The sequence below is a fragment of the Aquarana catesbeiana genome, linkage group LG08 (genome assembly GCF_042186555.1).
Source record: "Aquarana catesbeiana isolate 2022-GZ linkage group LG08, ASM4218655v1, whole genome shotgun sequence".
Taxonomy (NCBI): domain Eukaryota; kingdom Metazoa; phylum Chordata; class Amphibia; order Anura; family Ranidae; genus Aquarana; species Aquarana catesbeiana.
The window spans coordinates 20,239,382-20,262,110 of record NC_133331.1 but is presented as its reverse complement, the minus strand read 5'-3'; the positions used below and the strand labels follow the sequence as shown (position 1 = coordinate 20,262,110).

Below are 22,729 nucleotides of genomic sequence, written 5' to 3'. Positions count from 1 at the left end.
CTGTGCTCTTCACGGGCCGCGGGAGAGCCGAGAACAAGGGAGCACAAGCCGAGTGCTGGCAGGAATCAGCAACAGGAAGAGAAAAAAAATCAGCAGCAGAGTAAGATAACACTACTGTTGGCTCGGTACTCCAGTGTGTTATCCAGAAACCGGAAGTGACATGCCACATCACTTCCGGTTTGGCAGAGTATACAAATGGGTGTTCCCATTGCAGTGTGTCGCAGACCGAGAAAAAAAAACCTCTCTACCTGAGTATGTGCTGAGTGCCCCCAAAGCTCTGTACTATCACGAGGTGGATTGGGGTCTGTGGAAGAAGGTTACACACACACATCCCTGCTCTGCCTCTCGTGCCCACGATCGCGCGTGGTCAGCGGTCATCGCGACTGCCGACCACGTGCATCCGTACCCCCACAGTGCAGCGGGCGCATGCTATCCAGCTTAAAGGGACCGACGTACAGCTACGACGGTTCGCGGGATCATGCCGACCTGCCGTGGTATAATGACAGCGGAGTGGTTAAAGTGGTTAAAGTAGATTACGCAGCACAGTGATTGCCCCCCTCTAAACTGTAAGAAAAAAAAAACCTCCCTGAATCTGCCACTTCCTGTATGCCCTCTCTGTACAGACCACGATAACCAGGGCTGTTCAGCCCTGACCACCGTGGTCAAAGAGCATCCCTCCCTCATACGCTGCCCTGCTCTCAGCTCCCCTCTCTCCCCCCTCCTTCCTGCCTGTCATCTCGCTCTCTGTCTGTCTCCAGCCCGGCCCTGCCCCCCCACCACTATTATTGTAAAAAAAATTAAATTTGTCACAGCCAGCCCCTCTATTAGAGGCTGACATAATACACTGTGTAAGTTGTTTTTAAAAACAAGTGTTCTAAATACCGAATTTCAGCTGTCTTCATTCCGGGTCACGTGACACGTGGGTGCTTTACAGCTCTGATGGATGGCTTCTGCGGAGGAGATGAGCGGCCATGTGATCTCCCCGGCTGACGTCAGAGGGAGATTACAGCCCCTCCCGCAGAAGCCATCCTTAGGAGCTGGAAAGTGGCCGCATGTCACATGACTGGCCTGAAGACAGATGAAATTCGATATTTAGAACACTTGTTTTTAAAAACCAACATACAATGAAACCTCGGATTGTGAGTAACGCGGTTAACTAGCGTTTTCGCAATACGAGCATTTTTTCTTTAAAAATCCTGACTCGGTTTGCGGGTGTTGTCGAGCAGGATTCAAGCCACAGTGGTGTGCAGTACCACATTTGGCCAGAGGTGCGGGGGTGCCGGAGCCGATCAGAGCCAATCGGAGGCATTCGGAGCCGTTCGGAAGTACTCGGAAAAGCTCTCCAGTGCCCCCAACCTCTGGCCACATGTGGTATTGCATGCCATAGAAGTCAATGCGGAACAAATTATTTTTGTTTCCATTGACTTCTATGGGGAAACTCGCTTTGATATGCGAGTACTTTGGATTACGAGCATTCTCCTGGAACGGATTATGCTCGTAATCCAAGGTTCCACTGTACATGGTATGCTATGCCAGCCTCTAATAGAGGGTCTGGCATAGTCTTATATAAGTGCCATAACAAACACTTTAAGGAATTGTGGTGCCATTGAAAATGAATGGCACCACAACAAGCTGTGCATTGCATTACTGTGAGCAACACAACAGTGTGGATGAGATTTTTTTTTCATTTGTCTGGATCAACTTTGGGTTTAGGGTTCCAAGAAAGCATTTTTTGAATGAACTTGATTGAGAAAGCACAAGTGAAGTTGCTGTCCTTAGTAAACTAATAAAAAAAATGTTTTGCTTTTTTTACTTCAGTATGTTCTAACTTCCACCAACTCTCCCATCATCCCTACTAAAAATTGTATTTTATTTTATGTACCCACCCTGCTGTAAGCAGGAGTGACTCTTTAAATTTAGATTGCATGGCTGCATTCAGCCAATCCCAATTTATATAGTTTCTCTTGCCCAGCTTCCCCTAAACTAAACCTAGCTGTCAGTTCTGCCTTCTGTCACCTCTGGCATTAGTGGGAAATCACATGGTGGGCTTGGATTATGAGTATTCGTATTCTCGCCCAGCCAACCGCTGGGCATTTCTTTGCCAGTGGAGCATCATGGGAAAGGGTATACATACTGTTTTTGGGGTGAGCTGAGCCAAGATCTCTTCTCCCTGGGCTGTGTCCCCTGGGGAGGGTGAAAAAAGAAAAGTGTGTGAGTGTGGCGCTGTCCCAAAGTTGCAGAAGAAATGTCTGCATATATACAGTTTTATCAAAAGTGTCACGTGTGTATTCCTTTAAGTGAAATATGTATGGCAGTTATTACCACTCCTGTGGGTTAAAGTGACTGGTGATTTAAACATGAAAAGCATAATGAGTGCAATAAATCGCATCCAAGGTGTCTAGTGCTATATTCCCTCAAAAGGAAAAACAGTATTAACCACTGCTAAGAGCATGAAGCGGTCTGTGTCTAAACACTAGAAAACACAAAGTTGCAATAAATACATCACACGTGACATGCAAAAAATTCTAAAGTGTCTAGTGCTAAATGAATAAATATTAAAATGTTGTTCTACAAACGTTGCAAATAACAAAGTGACAAGTGCCCTATGAAGAGGTCACTCTGAAAAGTGCTAAACACACGTGCCATGCAAATGGTTCTATGATAGTAAACAGTTCATATGGGTATGTCCCCGGTGCACTATAAGTGAAAAAAGGCGTCCTTTGTGGGATTCCTCAAAGCATACAACAGGTGTTAATCCAGTGCTGGTGTCTCGCGTTGTGATTGTGCAGAGACTCACCAGCTGTATATCCCCTGCAGGGGTAACGAGTAGTCACAGTATGTGCCACTGTGCAGCAGTGCTTGGCAAGACCAGGACCAGGATGATATCATAAGTAAAAAAGAAGAAAGGATTCCATAGTGTGAAACCGTTTAAAACCACTATTTATTAGGTCAGATAAAAAGGGTACTCACATTGTAATGGAAAAAATGAGCGGTGTACAATGCTTACAAAGATGTTCCTAAGCGTCAGCTTTGCAGGGAGATGTCAGCAAGGCGTTCAGTCAAAGGCCACGCCCTACGTACGTTTCGTCACACGGACTTCTACGGGCGCTCCCGTAGAAGTCCGTGTGACGAAACGTACGTAGGGCGTGGCCTTTGACTGAACGCCTTGCTGACATCTCCCTGCAAAGCTGACGCTTAGGAACATCTTTGTAAGCATTGTACACCGCTCATTTTTTCCATTACAATGTGAGTACCCTTTTTATCTGACCTAATAAATAGTGGTTTTAAACGGTTTCACACTATGGATTCCTTTCTTCTTATGTCCTTATGATATCATCCTGGTCCTGGTCTTGCCAAGCACTGCTGCACAGTGGCACATACTGTGACTACTCGTTACCCCTGCAGGGGATATACAGCTGGTGAGTCTCTGCACAATCACAACGCGAGACACCAGCACTGGATTAACACCTGTTGTATGCTTTGAGGAATCCCACAAAGGACGCCTTTTTTCACTTATAGTGCACCGGGGACATACCCATATGAACTGTTTACTATCATAGAACCATTTGCATGGCACGTGTGTTTAGCACTTTTCAGAGTGACCTCTTCATAGGGCACTTGTCACTTTGTTATTTGCAACGTTTGTAGAACAACATTTTAATATTTATTCATTTAGCACTAGACACTTTAGAATTTTTTGCATGTCACATGTGATGTATTTATTGCAACTTTGTGTTTTCTAGTGTTTAGACACAGACCGCTTCATGCTCTTAGCAGTGGTTAATACTGTTTTTTCCTTTTGAGGGAATATAGCACTAGACACCTTGGATGCGATTTATTGCACTCATTATGCTTCTCATGTTTAAATCACCAGTCACTTTAACCCACAGGAGTGGTAATAACTGCCATACATATTTCACTTAAAGGAATACACACGTGACGCTTTTGATAAAACTGTATATATGCAGACATTTCTTCTGCAACTTTGGGACAGCGCCACACTCACACACTTTTCTTTTTTCACTTTTTCCGCTCATTCCACTCCCTGTGGAGTCAGCGTATGTGAGGGCAGCAGTCTATCAATTTAGGAATATACTTCTCACCAAGGCTTCTAATTACACCCATTAGCGCGGACTCCCTATTTCCTCTGTTACCCCTGGGGAGGGTGCATGTGCTAGAGCTGCTTCTTTAGGCCTGCCTGAAGGGTTCTGTATGTGATTAGGCCTGGAGCCTAGCAGTATTTGAAAGGTGTCCTTGTCTGATTGTAGAATGGAGTCCCAAGGACGCTGGTTGACACTTCTGGAGTAGAAGGGGTCTACTAAAGATTTTCTAATCACAGGAGTGTCAGTCTCGACTTAAAAGTCCTTTCCTGTGTGGCAATATATGAAATTCTGCTTTAGTATGAAGCATCTGTAACCCTGACCCTCTTTATCATGGACTGGGAATAAATAAACCAACTCTTTGTTTCATGAGTTTCAAGTGACTGATAAGCACTCCAGGATGCAAATGGGGACTCCGATAGGCACTCCTAGATGTAAGTGAGGACTCTGATAGGCACTCCTAGATGTAGGTGAGGACTCCGATAGGCACTCCTAGATGTAAGTGGGGACTCTGATAGGCACTCCTAGATGTAGGTGAGGACTCCGATAGGCACTCCTAGATGTAAGTGGGGACTCTGATAGGCACTCATGGATGTATGAGGGGATTGTTTGTCTGATTTTCTTTCAGCCCCACAAATCTTTGCAAAATATATGATATGGTTCTCACACTGCAAAATGTGGAGACCCCTGATCTACAGTATTTCACTCTTTGGTGGATTGTTTCTTATGGAGGGCTACACCTTTTCTGAATAAAAGCCTTATGCCCCGTGCACACAGTCGGACATTGATCGGATATTCCAACAACAAAATCCTAGGATTTTTTCCGACGGATGTTGGCTCAAACTTGTTTTGCGTACACACGGTCGCACAAAGTTGTCAGAATTTCTGATCGCCAAGAACGCGGTGACGTCAACCACGTACGACGAGACTAGAAAAGGCCAGTTCAGAACCAAGCGCGGCACCCTTTGGGCTCCTTTTGCTAATCTCGTGTTAGTAAAAGTTTGGTGAGAGACGATTCGCGCTTTTTCAGACTCGTGGTTTTCAGATCATTTTCTGCTCTTCAGTTTGTGCTTGTGGGTTTGTATCTGCTCTTCAGTGCATGCAGCAAGCTATGCGTGACTTTGATTAGTCATTGTGTTCTTGTTCGTTCGTTACTGTTTTTCAGGTCGCTCTTCACAGGCCTTGCTGTTCTTCAGTGCATTCTGTTACTTCATAATGAGCAGCCGACCGTTTTCTAGCCATGTTGCGTATACGTACTCCTCGTAGAGTTCGTGCTGTGCAGGGGCTTGGTGTTGGGGTCCTTACCTTGACACAAGTCCAGTCCATGAACAGGGTGGGGAGGAGTTCACGGACCAAGAATTGGTTGCTTCAGCGTGACCAGTTCTGTCATATGCCTTTGCTCCGTGAGATCCGTGAGAATAGTCCTGATGATTTCAGGAACTTTCTCCAGATGACGGACCCCGTATTTCACCGTTTGTTGGCTTTGCTGACCCCCTATATCAGCAGGCAGGATACCTGCATGAGGCAAGCCATCACCCTGGAGCAGAGGCTGGTCGCCACCCTGCAGTACTTGGCGACAGGGAGAAACCTGCAGGACTTGAAGTTCTCGACAGGCATCTCCCCCCAGGCTCATTATCCCAGAGACCGATATAAAAACAGAAAATGACTCCTGCGCACAAGTGGTCGACCCAATATAGAAGGAACACACTGGCCTTGCTGCCCTCAAGGATGGGGATTCCTAGCAAACAAAGACATAAAAAGAGAAAAGGGCGCACCAGCCATGTGCATTATCTTTTGTAAAACATTTATTAAATAAAATGATAAAGGAAATTACTCACAAGCAGTAAAAAATCATGTGCCATAAACCTTGGACATCAACTTGCAACAAGTGGTATAGATGATGAACAAAACCTTCCAAAGGTGTTTCCGAGGAATATATACACTGCCCGCTTACGCGTTTCGAAGGGCTCATCCCTTCTTCATCAGAGCTCAGCAGTGAACCCTCCTTCAGTAGGCCCTGTATATATATAGTAATGAATGCCAAACAAGCCCAATCAACGGATGGGGCGGGGCACATAGGGCTTCTCCCTTCCTGGGAGATCCTCCCTCCTACACTCTTTGCCTGTACAAACAGATAGCCCATCATGATTTAAAAAATGTATAAATATAATAAAAATGGAAATAGATTGATGAATAGATTCATTACTAGATATAGTAAAAAGAAAAAAGAAGAAAAAACTGGTGAGTGTCGCTGTATTGTAATGCAGTTAAAACCCAGCAGGGGCTAGTCATAGGGGTGCATGTTCAGCAGTGATAGATGTGTGCATGTGTACACACACCTGTATATATATATATAGAGAGAAAGGGATATGTGGGCACAGAAAGGTGCAGAGTGGCATGGGGTAAATGCATCTGTTAGGCAAGAAGGAAAGTTCATGTTATTAGACTTATATATAAACAGAGATCGACACTGTACCTTACATGTTCAGCACACCCTGATCGCTTAAAAGCTGTAATGTGTGTGGAGAAGAGCAGCTCGCCGGTTCCATCTGGATGTGTATTAAGTGTTGGAACGCATGCCAGTGCGTTTGCGTTCCAGACAGGAGGAAGGGGCGGTGCGCGTCATTTCCTCTGTGCCCCCTGCCGCTTACCGATGACGCAAGCGGCAGGGGATAGCGCGGCGCCATGCTAGTAGAGGCAGACGCTTCGAGGGGGCGAGGCCAGCACAGTGTAGACCACGGGCCCGTTTATCCTTTAATATCACATTTTATTGTATTTAATGTTTGCTAATATATTGTATTTCTTTCCTCATTCCCTAATTACCATGATTGTAATATGCTGTGAATGTCCCCTTTGTCCTCATGCATGCTGGATTTTTATGTAATTATTTTTTTGTCCTTCATACATATTTGCCTTCACTTACCTCCCCAGCATGCTCTCCTGGCCCTATATTCACCTCATGTAGTCACTTAACAATGTATTTTAGCAGCTCCATAGTAGTGCTTTACCCCAAACACCCCCTAAAATGTTTTTAAATGTGATTTGTGCTTTAAATTCAGGCAGAGTGCCAGAGGCTTTTTTTGGGGTCCCCAAATCATTTGGAACCCTCCCTCCCCCCAACTGCTAAGTCAGCTGATACCAATTCTCTATCTATCCTCAATCATCTATCTGCTGACTTTGCCAAACCCATACACACTATACCCATCTCTTCTGTACTCAGATTTATGGATGAATTCCCCAAAGCATGTAGTGCAAGGGCCTGCCTGTATACTTTCAAATGGTACTGTTTAAAGTTTTTGGATCCTATTATTATCTTGATAGGTAATAGCAGAATGTCCAAATGTGCTCAAATGTGTACATGTGTATTTATATCTTTGTATTATGACACTTCTTACCTGTCCAGTGGGCTGCCAATAGTGTAACTAAGGAGGGGCTGTTCAAAGTAATACCCATTATTTAGGCATTCATCTCTCAATGAAGTGGAGAGGGTTACCTGTCCAAGAGCTCCCCCCTATAATGTTAGAAATGGCCCATGACAGGGGGGGAAGGGGGAATATGATAGGTGTACCTTATACTTTGGTCTTTAAAAATTCCCATTAATAAATGTTATCTTGATGTTGGCCAAGAATGTTTGTGTCTAATCTGCTTTCCATGTTTATGTGCAAAAAGACAATTTTTTTTTGTTTTCCTCAACAGTTTCCTTCCATGCCACAGGAATCGCAGACTGTGGCCTCCCACTTTGCCCAGCGGTGGGACTTTCCTAACTGCGGAGGGGCAATTGATGGGAAACACATCCACATCGTCCCACCACCCAACTCGGGGTCGTACTATTATAATTATAAGGGGTTCAATAGTATTGTGATGTTGGCGGTGGTGTCGGCTATTTACGAGTTCCTGTATGTGGACGTGGGGAAGAATGGCCGGATGTCTGATGGTGGAGTCATCGCCCAGACAGGGTTTTACAGGCATCTCCAGAATGGCAGCTTGGACTTGCCACCTCCAGAAGAGAATGTGGAAGGACTCCCATTCGTCTTTGTTGCGGATGAAGCATTTGCGCTGGGGGACCATCTTATGCGGCCATTCCCGATGAGGACCCTCACCCCGGACCAGAGGGTTTTTAATTACCGGCTGGCCAGAAGAGTGGTGGAGAACACATTTGGAATCATGGCCAGCCGGTTCCGCCTATTTCTGACACCAATACATATGGTGGAGTATAAACTGAATCATATTATCCTGGCGTGCTGTGTTCTCCACAACTTTTTACATCAACATTCTGTCAACTATGCTGGCTCAGTTGGGCCTGAGGCCGGAATGATAAATGAAACAACCCTGACGGCGCTTGAAAGTGGCTGTCTTGGCTTGCCCTCCCTGAGTGCCCGTGATGTCCGGCTAAGATACCTTGAGTTCTTTGCGGGTGGGGGGGGGGCATCAATATGCCAGACAATGTGTGAAACCTTTATCAAATTAAAAAAATAAAAATAAGCAAATCTTTGGTGACATTTACTGCTTGTGTTTTGTTTCGCTGACCCTGACAGAAATGTGGTGAGTCCTGAAAATGGAGTGATTGTGTAACCTTATACAAAGCACTGTTGGGTGTTATTTACTAAAGGCAAGGACAATTTGCACTACAAGTGCATTTAAAACTACACTTGTAGTGCAAAGTGGATTTGCCCTTATGAAATAACACCCATTGTCACAGAAAACAGCAATTAAAGCACCCCAAAAAAGTTGTAGCGTTGAGACAATTATCCACACATTCTTGATTAATAACAATCTTTTTAATACCTGCACAATCACATGTGCATTTAGAAAATGTTTTTAAAACAAACCTACATGTTTGTTGTATAACAATGTTTGGGGTGGCATTAGAAAAAGTAGAAATGTCCTTTTAACATAAAACTGGCATGTGTAAAACCAACAAGAAAGACACAAATCTTGAACTTACAAAGTTCACATTTGGTAGAACTTGAAGGCAATATCAGACACGAGTATTTAGGAACTGTGTTTGATATTGCGTTCAGATGGGGTGAAGTCACCCCAGGAAAAGCCAAATTTTGAAGATGCACACCAATTTACGAATGTCAACATGTGCTAGCTGCCATCACGGGGGATCAAGGGACGTGTTTTGGGGGAGCAACCCCTTCCTCTCAGCTACTTTGTTATTGAGGAAGGGGTTGCACCCCCAAAATGCGTCCATTGATCTCCCGTGATGGCAGATAGCACATGTTGGCACACTGTGTGCATCCTCAAAATTTGGCTTTTCTTAAATTTGCGAAACAATTTTAAAAGTGTAGCACACCGTAAAAGAAAGGGATTTGTAAGAGTTTTAAACTCTCCCCAAAACATCAGTGATGTTCTTATTTTTTTGAATAACATCATTGATGTTTTTAGTGATGTTTTCCAATGCAACATTACACCCCATGATCTCCCCAATCAGGATCTGGGCACTTTCCAAGGTGAAAGGATCTGGATCCACAACATCACGATCACCTAAAAAGAGAGAAACAAAAAAAACAGGTATTATAAATATGCCGGCATCCATCTCTTACCTGAGCCTGTGGTCGCAGACACTCACCTGTTGTGGTGACTAGTTCCACCACGTCTTCTTCCTTCTCCTGCTCTTCTTGTGTTTGGGGGATTTCCCTTTCTTCCAGAGGTGAGGGGTCTCTGGTCTCCTCGGATGAGGGGTGTCCTCCGAGTCTTTTCTCCCCTATGTGAAAAAAAAGGTATACTTAGCACACAGATATTTGGTGGCAGAACTAGAAATATGAAACATTGCTTGGAAGTGGGGTACAATTGTCTATTTTGGCTGAATTCCAAGATGTAGAATTTTTAGTGTCCTTTGTCAAGCTTGAATACTTACCTGTCTTGTACAAGCTTCACAGATGGAGACACCCCTATAGTATACAGTGGAGCACCTGTGTGGGACCCCTAAGAAAAAGGGTGTTCATGTGTCCCACACTAGTGCTCCAGCATCCAGATGTGAAAACTGCTGCTGAGTGTCCTCTCCTTACACAGAATCTAGTTTGCAATTCATTCTAGTAACAAACCCATCTACACAACCAAATTAGTTTCATACAAGTAGGCCCTAAAAAATGTGGTCCAATGCATATGGCAAAAACAATGGTGTTTTATAGGCCGAAAGAAAAATGTTTGATACGAACGAATAATGAGCCCATGAACATGAAAGTTGCCATTTTAAACTGTACAACAGTTCCTAAAAGCACATGGAGCAGCACGAACGTAATAAACACAAAAAGAATAGGAACACAGCACAACTACTTACTTTTTTGCAGCACTCTCCGGATCTTTCTGTACTGCTCGTGTTCTCTTAATTTCAGGTCCGACCACCGCTTCCTGAGCTGATCTTTCGATCGTCGTACCCCGAAATTCCGGTGCAGACTCTTGACTACTTTCGCCATGATCTTGGCCTTTCGGACATTGGGGTTGGGGTAAGGTCCATACTTTCCATCATAGTCGGCCTTTTCAGGATGTCGTCCATCTCCAACATCTCCCCAAAGGACATATTTGATGCCTTAAATCTTCTCCTTCTGGATCCAGACGTTTCCGGCTCCGGGCTTTCCTCCTCCTCCTCCTCCTCGTTGCTGTAATTAGCACGCACCTGCTGTGTCTTCACCATGTGTTCTTCCCCCACTGCGCCGAACGAAAAGGGGCGGGGAATAGACTAGAAAGAACGTCGGGGCGGGCGGAGTTACACGCATGCGCAGTGTGTATAAAGCTTAACACGCGTGCGTAGTACGTACAATCTGTGAGCGGAGGAAGGAGTATCGGAGGCGCGGATCGTGATAACAAAGGTAAGAGCCAAACTTGGGCCTATACTGCTTCTAGATTGAGGCCTATATTGTAACAAGATTAGGAGAGTTTTGCCTGACATTAGGGTTTGTCTTGTGTTGTGTCTTGCAGTGAAAATGGATATCTTGAAAGATGACGACTTTATGGCAATCTTCATTGATATGTTCAGGGAGCTGCCTTGTCTGTGGTAGATAAACCACCCACATTATAAGAACCAAACAAAGAGGAAGGCAGCACTGGATCAATTGCTGGAATTTGTGAAGACGGTGATCCCCACGGCAGACATCACCTATTTGAAGATCCTAATTGGTGGCCTGAGGAGCACTTATCTAAGGGAGGACAAGAAGGTCCAGGATTCCCAGAGATCCGGAGCAGCAGATGACATTTATGTCCCCAGGATGTGGTACTATGACAGACTGCATTTTCTGGCAATTCAGACTGAACCCAGGTCATCACTCTCCAGTCTTCCTTCCACGCTTCCTTCCCCCCCAGCTGAGGCTTCTGATGTCCAACCTGGGCCTTCTATGCAGCAACATGTGGAGGAGCCTAGATTGAGCCAGGTATAGCATTCCTCTAAATATTTCTGCTTGTCCAATCAATGATGTTAACTAGATGTTAGTTTGGAGTACTAATTTATGATTGTGATTGATGATGCAAAAACTACAACCATGTCCCTTTTTCATACACAGGGAAGTCTCAGCCACGAGGTGGCCGGGCCAAGCAGGCTACCTGATATGCAGGTCCCTCTCCTAAACCCGCAAAAACAAAGTGTCAGAAAGAGGAGTACCCTGGAGGAGGCTGCCATAGGCCTCTTTTGGAAGGCTACAGAGGCCCTGAAAAGCCCACACACTGTTTAGGAGGACTTTGCTTGCATAACTGCCTGCAAAATGAGGCAGATGGAGGAGGGCCAACGACTCCTTTGTGAGTCCTTAATTTTGGAAGCTCTCAATAAGGGGTTGAGGGGCCAAATAACATCTGATACCCACATTTGTGACCTCACACATGGTCCTCCTCCTCCTCCAGGTCCTACTACTCCTCCTCCTCCAGGTCCTACTAGTCCTCCTCCTTCTCCAGGTTCTACTTCTCCTCCTGCCACATCTCCAACACCTGAGCCACAGCCAGGAAGGAAGCGTGAAAAGAAGACCAGAAAGTGATGACCCTGGGTCCAGTCTGGTCTGGCAAAAGATGCAGCCTCTTGTAGTACCACAGATGTCATCTGCTGCTTTCCGGATCTCTGGGACTTCTGGACCAGACTGCACTCCCTTAGATAAGGACTCCTCAGGCCACCAATTTTGCTGGTAAAAAATTGATGTGTGCCCTGGGGGTCCAAGGCTTCGCTAATTTCAGCTGTTTTTCCAGTGTTGCCTCCCTCTTTGTTTGGTTCTGAGCCCTTAATAAAGGATTTTTTGTTTCAATTATACTCTCCTATGTGTGTTTTCCTTCAAAAAGGACAGTTTGTTGGTGAGGATTCAGGTACATTTCTAAAGTACAATGTGAAATTAACAAGGGGCACCAACACCAAACATTCTCCTTGAGATTAAATAATATAAGATATCAATGGTGTTGTGGTAACTTAACACACAAAACACACACAAAAATATTATGGAGTAAAACTAAAAATAAAATAGAACAAAGATCAGCCTTGAAAAAAATACAAACCTAAAATCAAAAAAAAACAGCCCTTAAAAAAAAAAAAAAAAAAAAACAACCCACAATTAATTTTGTCTGATGTGACAAATCCAAATATATTGAGGGAATCCCGATAAATAATAAAGAAAGAAGTTTGTGAGAAGTCTGTGTGAATATGAGCAGCAAAACTATTTCATTCTCACATTATAAAGAAGAAGAGAGTGCATTAAACCATTTTTTACATTGCACCGTGACGAAAGTGCTGTATCCATTGCGAACGCTAATTTGACCCGACCGAGCTGTTCCGTCTCGGAATTTCTTCTGAGCATGCGTGGCACTTTGTGCGTCGGAACAGGCCACACACGGTCGGAATTGACGCAATCGGATTTTGGTGTCGGAAAATTTTATAGCCTGCTCTCAAACTTTGTGTGTCGGTAAATCCGATGGAAAATGTCCGATGGAGCACACACACGGTCGGAATGTCCGACAACACGCTCTGATCGGACATTGTCCATTGGAAAATCTGACCGTGTGTACGGGGCATTAGTCCGTCAAAATGCCTGATTCTTTAAAGTTTTTGTGCTAAAAATACCCTATCCATTGGTGATTGTCGTATACAGATTTTCATTTTCAGTACCGAAATATTATGTAAACGGCCACAGTACACATGGTGACCATCAACGCTCATGCTGACCCTGTCCTCCTTGTCCCCTTCTCCCTGACCTGTCTCCTTTCCTAGTCTGATGACCCCCATTACTCTTAAATACCATTATTAGCAATACAAACAGCATTAATACTTGCCAACAAATGTGCTGTTTTTTGTTAGTTGTCATCTATAGGTCTACAGGCATGTGTTTTACACAAGAAACATGAATACATTTATATACATGTATATTTGTATAATATATATATATATATATATATATATATATATATATATCCACTTGCCGACCGCCGCACGACTATATACGTCGGCAGAATGGCACGGGCAGGCAAAAGGACTTACATGTACGTCCTTGCCTGCCCGCGGGTGGGGGGTCCGATCGGACCCCCCCCCGGTGCCAGCGGCGGTCGGCAAATCTCCCCCGGCGATCGGAGGTGAGGGGGAGGCCATCCATTCGTGGCCCCCCCCTCGCGATCGCTCTCAGCCAATGGGATCATTTCCCTGCCTCTGTATTGTACACAGAGGCAGAGGAAATGATGTCATCTCTCCTCGGCTCTGTATTTTCCGTTCCGGGCCGAGGAGAGAAGACTGCAATGTGAGTGCACAACACACTACACACAGTAGAACATGCCAGGCACACAAAACACCCCGATCCCCCCCCCCGATCGCCCCCCGATCCCCCCCCAATCACCCCCCCCCCTGTCACAAACTGACACCAGCAGGTTTTTTTTTTTTTTTTTTTTCTGATTACTGTATTGGTGTCAGTTTGTGACATTTACAGTGTTAGGACAGTTAGTATTACCCCCCTGTAGGTCTAGGGTACCCCCCTAACCCCCCCTAATAAAGTTTTAACCCCTTGATCACCCCCCGTCACCAGTGTCGCTAAGCGATCATTTTTCTGATCGCTGTATTAGTGTCGCTGGTGACGCTAGTTAGTGAGGTAAATATTTAGGTTCGCCGTCAGCGTTTTATAGCGACAGGGACCCCCATATACTACCTAATAAATGTTTTAACCCCTTGATTGCCCCCTAGTTAACCCTTTCACCACTGATCACTGTATAACCGTTACGGGTGACGCTGGTTAGTTTGTTTATTTTTTATAGTGTCAGGGCACCCGCCGTTTATTACCGAATAAAGGTTTAGCCCCCTGATCGCCCGGCGGTGATATGCGTCGCCCCAGGCAGCGTCAGATTAGCGCCAGTAACGCTAACACCCACGCACGCAGCATACGCCTCCCTTAGTGGTATAGTATCTGTACGGATCAATATCTGATCTCATCAGATCTATACTAGCGTCCCCAGCAGTTTAGGGTTCCCAAAAACACAGTGTTAGCGGGATCAGCCCAGATACCTGCTAGCACCTGCGTTTTGCCCCTCCGCCCGGCTCGGCCCAGCCCACCCAAGTGCAGTATCGATCGATCACGGTCACTTACAAAACACTAAACGCATAACTGCAGCGTTCGCAGAGTCAGGCCTGATCCCTGTGATCGCTAACAGTTTTTTTGGTAGCGTTTTGGTGAAATGGCAAGCACCAGCCCCAGGCAGCGTCAGGTTAGTGCCAGTAGCGCTAACACCCACGCACGAACCGTACACCTCCCTTAGTGGTATAGTATCTGAACGCATCAATATCTGATCCGATCAGATCTATACTAGCGTCCCCAACAGTTTAGGATTCCCAAAAACGCAGTGTTAGCGGGATCAGCCCAGATACCTGCTAGCACCTGCGTTTTGCCCCTCCGCCCGGCCCAGCCCAGCCCACCCAAGTGCAGTATCGATCGATCACTGTCACTTACAAAACACTAAACGCATAACTGCAGCGTTCGCAGAGTCAGGCCTGATCCCTGCGATCGCTAACAGTTTTTTTGGTAGCGTTTTGGTGAACTGGCAAGCACCAGCCCCAGGCAGCGTCAGGTTAGTGCCAGTAGCGCTAACACCCACGCACGCACCGTACACCTCCCTTAGTGGTATAGTATCTGAACTGATCAATATCTGATCTGATCCGATCAGATCTATACTGGCATCCCCAGCAGTTTAGGGTTCCCAAAAACGCAGTGTTAGTGGGATCAGCCCAGATACCTGCTAGCACCTGCGTTTTGCCCCTCCGCCCGGCCCAGCCCAGCCCACCCAAGTGCAGTATCGATCGATCACTGTCACTTACAAAACACTAAACGCATAACTGCAGCGTTCGCAGAGTCAGGCCTGATCCCTGCGATCGTTAACAGTTTTTTTGGTAGCGTTTTGGTGAACTGGCAAGCGCCAGCGGCCTAGTACACCCCGGTCATAGTCAAACCAGCACTGCAGTAACACTTGGTGACGTGGCGAGTCCCATAAGTGCAGTTCAAGCTGGTGAGGTGGCAAGCACAAGTAGTGTCCCGCTGCCACAAAGAAGACAAACACAGGCCCGTCGTGCCCATAATGCCCTTCCTGCTGCATTCGCCAATCCTAATTGGGAACCCACCGCTTCTGCAGCGCCCGTACTTCCCCCATTCACATCCCCAACCAAATGCAGTCGGCTGCATGAGAGGCATTTTCTTTATGTCCTCCCCCTAGTACCCCTACCCAACGAACTCCCCCAAAAAAGATGTCGTGTCTGCAGTAAGCGCGGATATAGGCGTGACACCCGCTATTATTGTCCCTCCTGTCCTGACAATCCTGGTCTTTGCATTGGTGAATGTTTTGAATGCTACCATTCACTAGCTGAGTATTAGCGTAGGGTACAGCATTGCACAGACTAGGACACACTTTCACAGGGTCTCCCAAGATGCCATCGCATTTTGAGAGACCCGAACCTGGAACCGGTTACAGTTATAAAAGTTACAGTTACAAAAAAAGTGTAAAAAAAAAAAAAAAAACCACAAACAAAAATATAAAATAAAAAGTAATAGTTGTCGTTTTATTGTTCTCTCTCTATTCTCTCTCTCTCTATTCTCTCTATTGTTCTGCTCTTTTTTACTGTATTCTATTCTGCAATGTTTTATTGTTATTATGTTTTATCATGTTTGCTTTTCAGGTATGCAATTTTTTATACTTTACCATTTACTGTGCTTTATTGTTAGCCATATTTTTGTCTTCAGGTACAGCATTCACGACTTTGAGTGGTTATACCAAAATGATGCTTGCAGGTTTAGGTATCATCTTGGTATCATTCTTTTCAGCCAGCGGTCGGCTTTCATGTAAAAGCAATCCTAGCGGCTAATTAGCCTCTAAACTGCTTTTACAAGCAGTGGGAGAGAATGCCCCCCCCCCCCATCGTCTTCCGTGTTTTTCTCTGGCTCTCCTGTCTCAACAGGGAACCTGAGAATGCAGCCGGTGATTCAGCCAGCTGACCATAGAGCTGATCAGAGACCAGAGTGGCTCCAAACATCTCTATGGCCTAAGAAACCGGAAGCTACGAGCATTTTATGACTTAGATTTCGCCGGATGTAAATAGCGCCATTGGGAAATTGGGGAAGCATTTTATCACACCGATCTTGGTGTGGTCAGATGCTTTGAGGGCAGAGGAGAAATCTAGGGTCTAATAGACCCCAATTTTTTCAAAAAAGAGTACCTGTCACTACCTATTGCTATCATAGGGGATATTTACATTCCCTGAGATAACAGTAAAAATGATTAAAAAAAAAAAAATGAAAGGAACAGTTTTAAAATAAGATAAAAAAGCAAAAAAATAATAAAGAAAAAAAAAAAAAAAAAAAAAAAAAGCACCCCTGTCCCCCCTGCTCTCGCGCTAAGGCGAACGCAAGCGTCGGTCTGGCGTCAAATGTAAACAGCAATTGCACCATGCATGTGAGGTATCACCGCGACGGTTAGATCGAGGGCAGTAATTTTAGCAGTAGACCTCCTCTGTAAATCTAAAGTGGTAACCTGTAAAGGCTTTTAAAGGCTTTTAAAAATGTATTTATTTTGTTGCCACTGCACGTTTGTGCGCAATTGTAAAGCATGTCATGTTTGGTATCCATGTACTCGGCCTAAGATCATCTTTTTTATTTCATCAAACATTTGGGCAATATAGTGTGTTTTAGTGCATTAAAATGTAAAAAAGTGTGTTTTTTCCCCAAAAAATGCGTTTGAAAAATCGCTGCGCAAATACTGTGTGAAAAAAAAAAATTAAACACCCACCATTTTAATCTGTAGGGCATTTGCTTTAAAAAAATATATAATGTGTGGGGGTTCAAAGTAATTTTCTTGCAAAAAAAAATAATTTTTTCATGTAATCAAAAAGTGTCAGAAAGGGCATTGTCTTCAAGTGGTTAGAAGAGTGGGTGATGTGTGACATAAGCTTCTAAATGTTGTGCATAAAATGCCAGGACAGTTCAAACCCCCCCCAAATGACCCCATTTTGGAAAGTAGACACCCCAAGCTATTTGCTGAGAGGCATGTCGAGTCCATGGAATATTTTATATTGTGACACAAGTTGCGGGAAAGAGACAAATTTTTTTTTTTTTTTTGCACAAAGTTGTCACTAAATTATATATTGCTCAAACATGCCATGGGAATATGTGAAATTACACCCCAAAATACATTCTGCTGCTTCTCCTGAGTACGGGGATACCACATGTGTGAGACTTTTTGGGAGCCTAGCCGCGTATGGGACCCCGAAAACCAAGCACCGCCTTCAGGCTTTCTAAGGGCGTAAATTTTTGATTTCACTCTTCACTGCCTATCACAGTCTCGGAGGCCATGGAATGCCCAGGTGGCACAAACCCCCCCCAAATGACCCCATTTTGGAAAGTAGACACCCAAAGCTATTTGCTGAGCGGTATAGTGAGTATTTTGCAGACCTCACTTTTTGTCACAAACTTTTGAAAATTAAAAAAAGAAAAAAAAAATTTTTTTTTTTGTCTTTCTTCATTTTCAAAAACAAATGAGAGCTGCAAAATACTCACCATGCCTCTCAGCAAATAGCTTGGGGTGTCTACTTTCCAAAATGGGGTCATTTGGGGGGGGTTTGTGCCACCTGGGCATTCCATGACCTCCGAAACTGTGATAGGCAGTGAAGAGTGAAATCAAAAATGTACACCCTTAGAAATCCTGAAGGCGGTGATTGGTTTTCGGGGTCCCGTACGCGGCTAGGCTCCTAAAAAGTCCCACACATGTGGTATCCCCATACTCAGGAGAAGCAGCAGAATGTATTTTGGGGTGCAATTCCACATATGCCCATGACCTGTGTGAGCAATATATCATTTAGTGACAACTTTGTGCAAAAAAAAATAAATAAATAAATAAATTGTCACTTTCCCGCAACTTGTGTCAAAATATAAAATATTCCATGGACTCAACATGCCTCTCAGCAAATAGCTTGGGGTGTCTACTTTCCAAAATGGGGTCATTTGGGGGGGTTTGTGCCATCTGGGCATTTTATGGCCTTCAAAACTGTGATAGGTAGTGAGGAGTAAAATCAAAAATGTACGCCCTTAGAAATCCTGAAGGCGGTGATTGGTTTTCGGGGCCCCGTATGCGGCTAGGCTCCCAAAAAGTCCCACACATGTGGTATCCCCATACTCAGGAGAAGCAGCTAAATGTATTTTGGGGTGCAATTCCACATATGCCCATGGCCTGTGTGAGCAATATATCATTTAGTGACAACTTTTTGTAATATTTTTTTTTTTTTTTTTTTTTTTGTCATTATTCAATCACTTGGGACAAAAAAAATGAATATTCAATGGGCTCAACATGCCTATCAGCAATTTCCTTGGGGTGTCTACTTTCCAAAATGGGGTCATTTGTGGGGGTTTTGTACTGCCCTGCCATTTTAGCACCTCAAGAAACGACATAGGCAGTCATAAATTAAAGGCTGTGTAAATTCCAGAAAATGTACCCTAGATTGTAGGCGCTATAACTTTTGCGCAAACCAATAAATATACACTTATTGACATTTTTTTTACCAAAGACATGTGGCCAAATACATTTTGGCCTAAATGTATGACTAAAATTGAGTTCATTGGATTTTTTTTAGAACAAAAAGTAGAAAATATCATTTTTTTTCAAACTTTTCGGTCTTTTTCCGTGTATAGCGCAAAAAATAAAAACGGCAGAGGTGATCAAATACCATCAAAAGAAAGCTCTATTTGTGGGAAGAAAAGGACGCAAATTTCGTTTGGTTACAGCATTGCATGACCGCGCAATTAGCAGTTAAAGCGACGCAGTGCCAATTTGTAAAAAGTGCTCTGGTCAGGAAGGGGGTAAATCCTTCCGGGGCTGAAGTGGTTAAATATATATATATATATATATTCTTTTTGTTTTTTAGCTAATTGTGATGCAGAAGTCAGGCGGGAAATAAAGAAGCATCTTTGTGTGAACAACAGTGCTGGTACGTAATTTTATCTACTGCTCATACAATGGTCACCAAGTAGTGAATAGTTGTCATTAGAAAATGGAAACCCGCACTCCAAATGTCTGTATCACTTGAGAGATCTTTTCTGAAAAAGTGGATAAGGTTCTTCCTCAGCAGTAAAGCAGAAGTGACACGCTGATGCTATCACATCACATCTTACTTTATTAAAGCCAAAATAATAAAGTTGGATGTGATCTGACATCAACAGTGTGTGCCTTTTTATCCATTTCATCAGCACCAGGAGTTCCAAAAACAAGGACTGTCATGCTGGCTTGGAGCAATGACATCTCTCTACAAGGTACATCCACAGGTTGACCTCCTCTGACACACTTTATCCACCAAACGTGCAAATCCGGATGTATCAGAACTTCCAAATTACAATAGTAACAAATTTAAAGAAATCCCAACTAACAAAACGATATTGGGCGGAAGTTCAAATTTGAATCAAATTAGAAAACAAGAATAGAATAAATTAGAATAGAAAATAAAGGAATAAAATTGAAAAGAAAAAAAGAAAAGAATAGAATAGAATAAAATATAATAGAACATAAAGGAATTTAATGGACTAGAATAGAATAGAATAGAAAATAATAGAATAGAGTAGAAAATTATAAAGTAAAACAAAACGGAATAGAAAATAAAAGAATAGAACAGAATAGAAAATAATAGAATAGAATAGAAAATAAAGGGATAGAATGGAAAAGAATAGAATAGATTTCAATAGAAAAGAATAGAATAATAAGAATAGAACAGAAAAAAAAATAGAATAAAAAAAATAAAAAGAATATTCACATTTTGCATAGAATACATTTGATTTTGAATAGAATAGATTAGAATACAATAGAAAATAATAAAATAGAATAGGATAAAAAACAATAGAAGGGAATATAAAATAAAAGAATAGAACAGAATTGAAAAGAAAAGAATCAAATAGAATAGAAAAGAATAGAATAGGATAAAACAGAACAAAATAGAATGTAAATAAAAGAATATAATAAACTAAAAAAGAAATGAAAGGAATAGTATAGAAAATAGTAGAATAGATTAGAATAGTATAGAACAGAATATAAAAAACTAGTATAGAATAGAATAAACTAGGAAGAATATAATGGTCTTCCAAAATTTGAATTTTGAATAGAAAAAAATAGATTTTAAATAGAATAAAAAAGAATAAAATATTATAGGATAGAAAAAAACAATAGAATAGAACTGAAAAGAATAGAATAGAAAGAATATAACCATCTTCTGAAATTAGAATTGCAAATATAATAGATCAGAATAGAAAATAAGAGAATGGAAAATAAGAGAATAGAATATAAAAAACAATACAATAGAATAAAATATAAAAAGTATAACTGTCTTCCGTATTTTGAATTTCAAATAGAATAGATTAGCATAGAAAAGAATAGACTAGAAAAAAAGAGAAAAGACTAAAATAAAATTTAACTGTCTTTCAGAAATTCAAATTTCGAAAAGAATAAATTAGAATAGAATGGAAAACCATCATCTGAAGTTCAAATTTCGAATAGAATAAATTAGAGTGATAAACTCTTGCACTAATATTGTGTGACCTAAAAATCTGGAATTACCACTATTTTATTTTCCAGGATCTCTGCACTCAGAAAATATATAATCTTTTGGGGGGTTTTAACCTAAAAAAAAAAAATTAAACATGTGTGCAGAAAAACACAGAAAAAAGGAAAAAGGATTAGGGCCATGATTGTGTGTAACCTGTAACTGCAACAAGGTAGTATTTGTAATATCCCGGTGTTTCTAATAATGGTTCTCTCCAGTAAAATGATAGTTAAAGTGGTTGTAAAGGTAAAATGTTTTTTATGATAATACATTTTCTGCATTAAGGTAAAAAAACTTTCAATAATAGCCCCTCTTACCCCCCTAAATAGTTCCCTCTTAATCCAGAGCTGGGCATGTCTACAGCAGCTCTTGTCCCCTCTCCCCGCTCTCAAAGGCTTAGCTGAGAGCAGCGGTAGCCATTGGCTCCTGATGCTGCTGTCAGTCAATACCTGTGGGCAGGGGGTGGGGCGGGGCCGAGCCATGATGTGTGTCTGAGTAGATGGCGCACACAGCCTGGTTCAGGGTTTGAACATGCAGGAAAGAAAGCCTCTTCCTATGGGGGCACTCAGAAGGAAGGAGGAGCCAGGAATGGCAGTGGGGGACTAGAGTAGAGGAAGATCAGGGCTGCTCTGTGAAAAACCATTACACAGAGCAGATAAGTATGCAGTGACGTCTCTAGCTTTCATATTTAGAAGGGGCACATGGGGGGACAGGGACAAAAGTAGGGGGGCCAACCATAAAACGCAATTATATACATAATTTCAAGCATAGAATGCACTCCAGGTGTCTTGTTACAAATTCACCTTTATAAGAGGGAAAAACCGCGCTTAGTGAGAAATAATGAAATAAAATATGTCAAAAAGTGATATTTGAAAACAGTCCAATGAGCAGCAGCTTAATGTGAGATATGTACAAAACAAAGTATGGAAAGGAGACACTCCACAAATTCACCTTTGTTTTATTCGTGCAATATACAATACACTTGAGTGTCAACATTTCAGTGTGACTATGGACTTTTATCAAGCTGCAAAAAAGTTCCTAGGCGTACTTCCGAGAAGGAAGCTGAAGTCTCTTTATCTTTAACATGACCCATAGACAAAAATTTGCATTATCAATGGCCAAATATAATAAGCTAACTTGTCCCGTAAGAAGAGCTGATTTAGCTCTACTTCCATGAGAAACTACCAAGAAGGGTTGGCCCTTCATAATGCTAATTTAAGTCTATAGTTGAAAAGTACGTAAGAATTTAAAATCCCCTACAAAAAAACAATATTAAACCACATAATGGTAAACATTGCAAAATGAAGTGCAATGCAGCCTCACCAGTGTCCATCAATGCAGCCTCACCAGTGTCCATTAATGCAGCCTCACCAGTGCCCATCAATGCAGCCTCACCAGTGCCCATAAACGCAGCCCATCTAAGCAGCCTGATCAGTGCCCATCTATGCAGCCTCACCAGTGCCCATCAATGCAGCCTCATCGGTGCCCATCAATGCAGCCTTACCAGTGCCCATTAATGCAGCCGAATTAGTCCCCATCAATGCAGCCTCAACGGTGCCCATCAATTCAACTGAATCAGTGGTCATTAATAAAGCCTCACCAGTGTTTGTCCATCAAT

General features: G+C 43.0%; 1 protein-coding gene across 1 annotated transcript in view; it reads left to right on the top strand.

Moving 5' to 3' along the window:
* The window catches only part of LOC141106641 (killer cell lectin-like receptor subfamily B member 1B allele B), a 130,922-nt gene that overhangs the window by 94,913 nt on the left and 13,280 nt on the right, over positions 1–22,729 (top strand). The window contains exon 6 of the mRNA XM_073597585.1: positions 19,450–19,512. Coding sequence (XP_073453686.1) covers positions 19,450–19,512 — 63 coding nt within the window. The remainder of the gene's footprint in view (positions 1–19,449; positions 19,513–22,729) is intronic.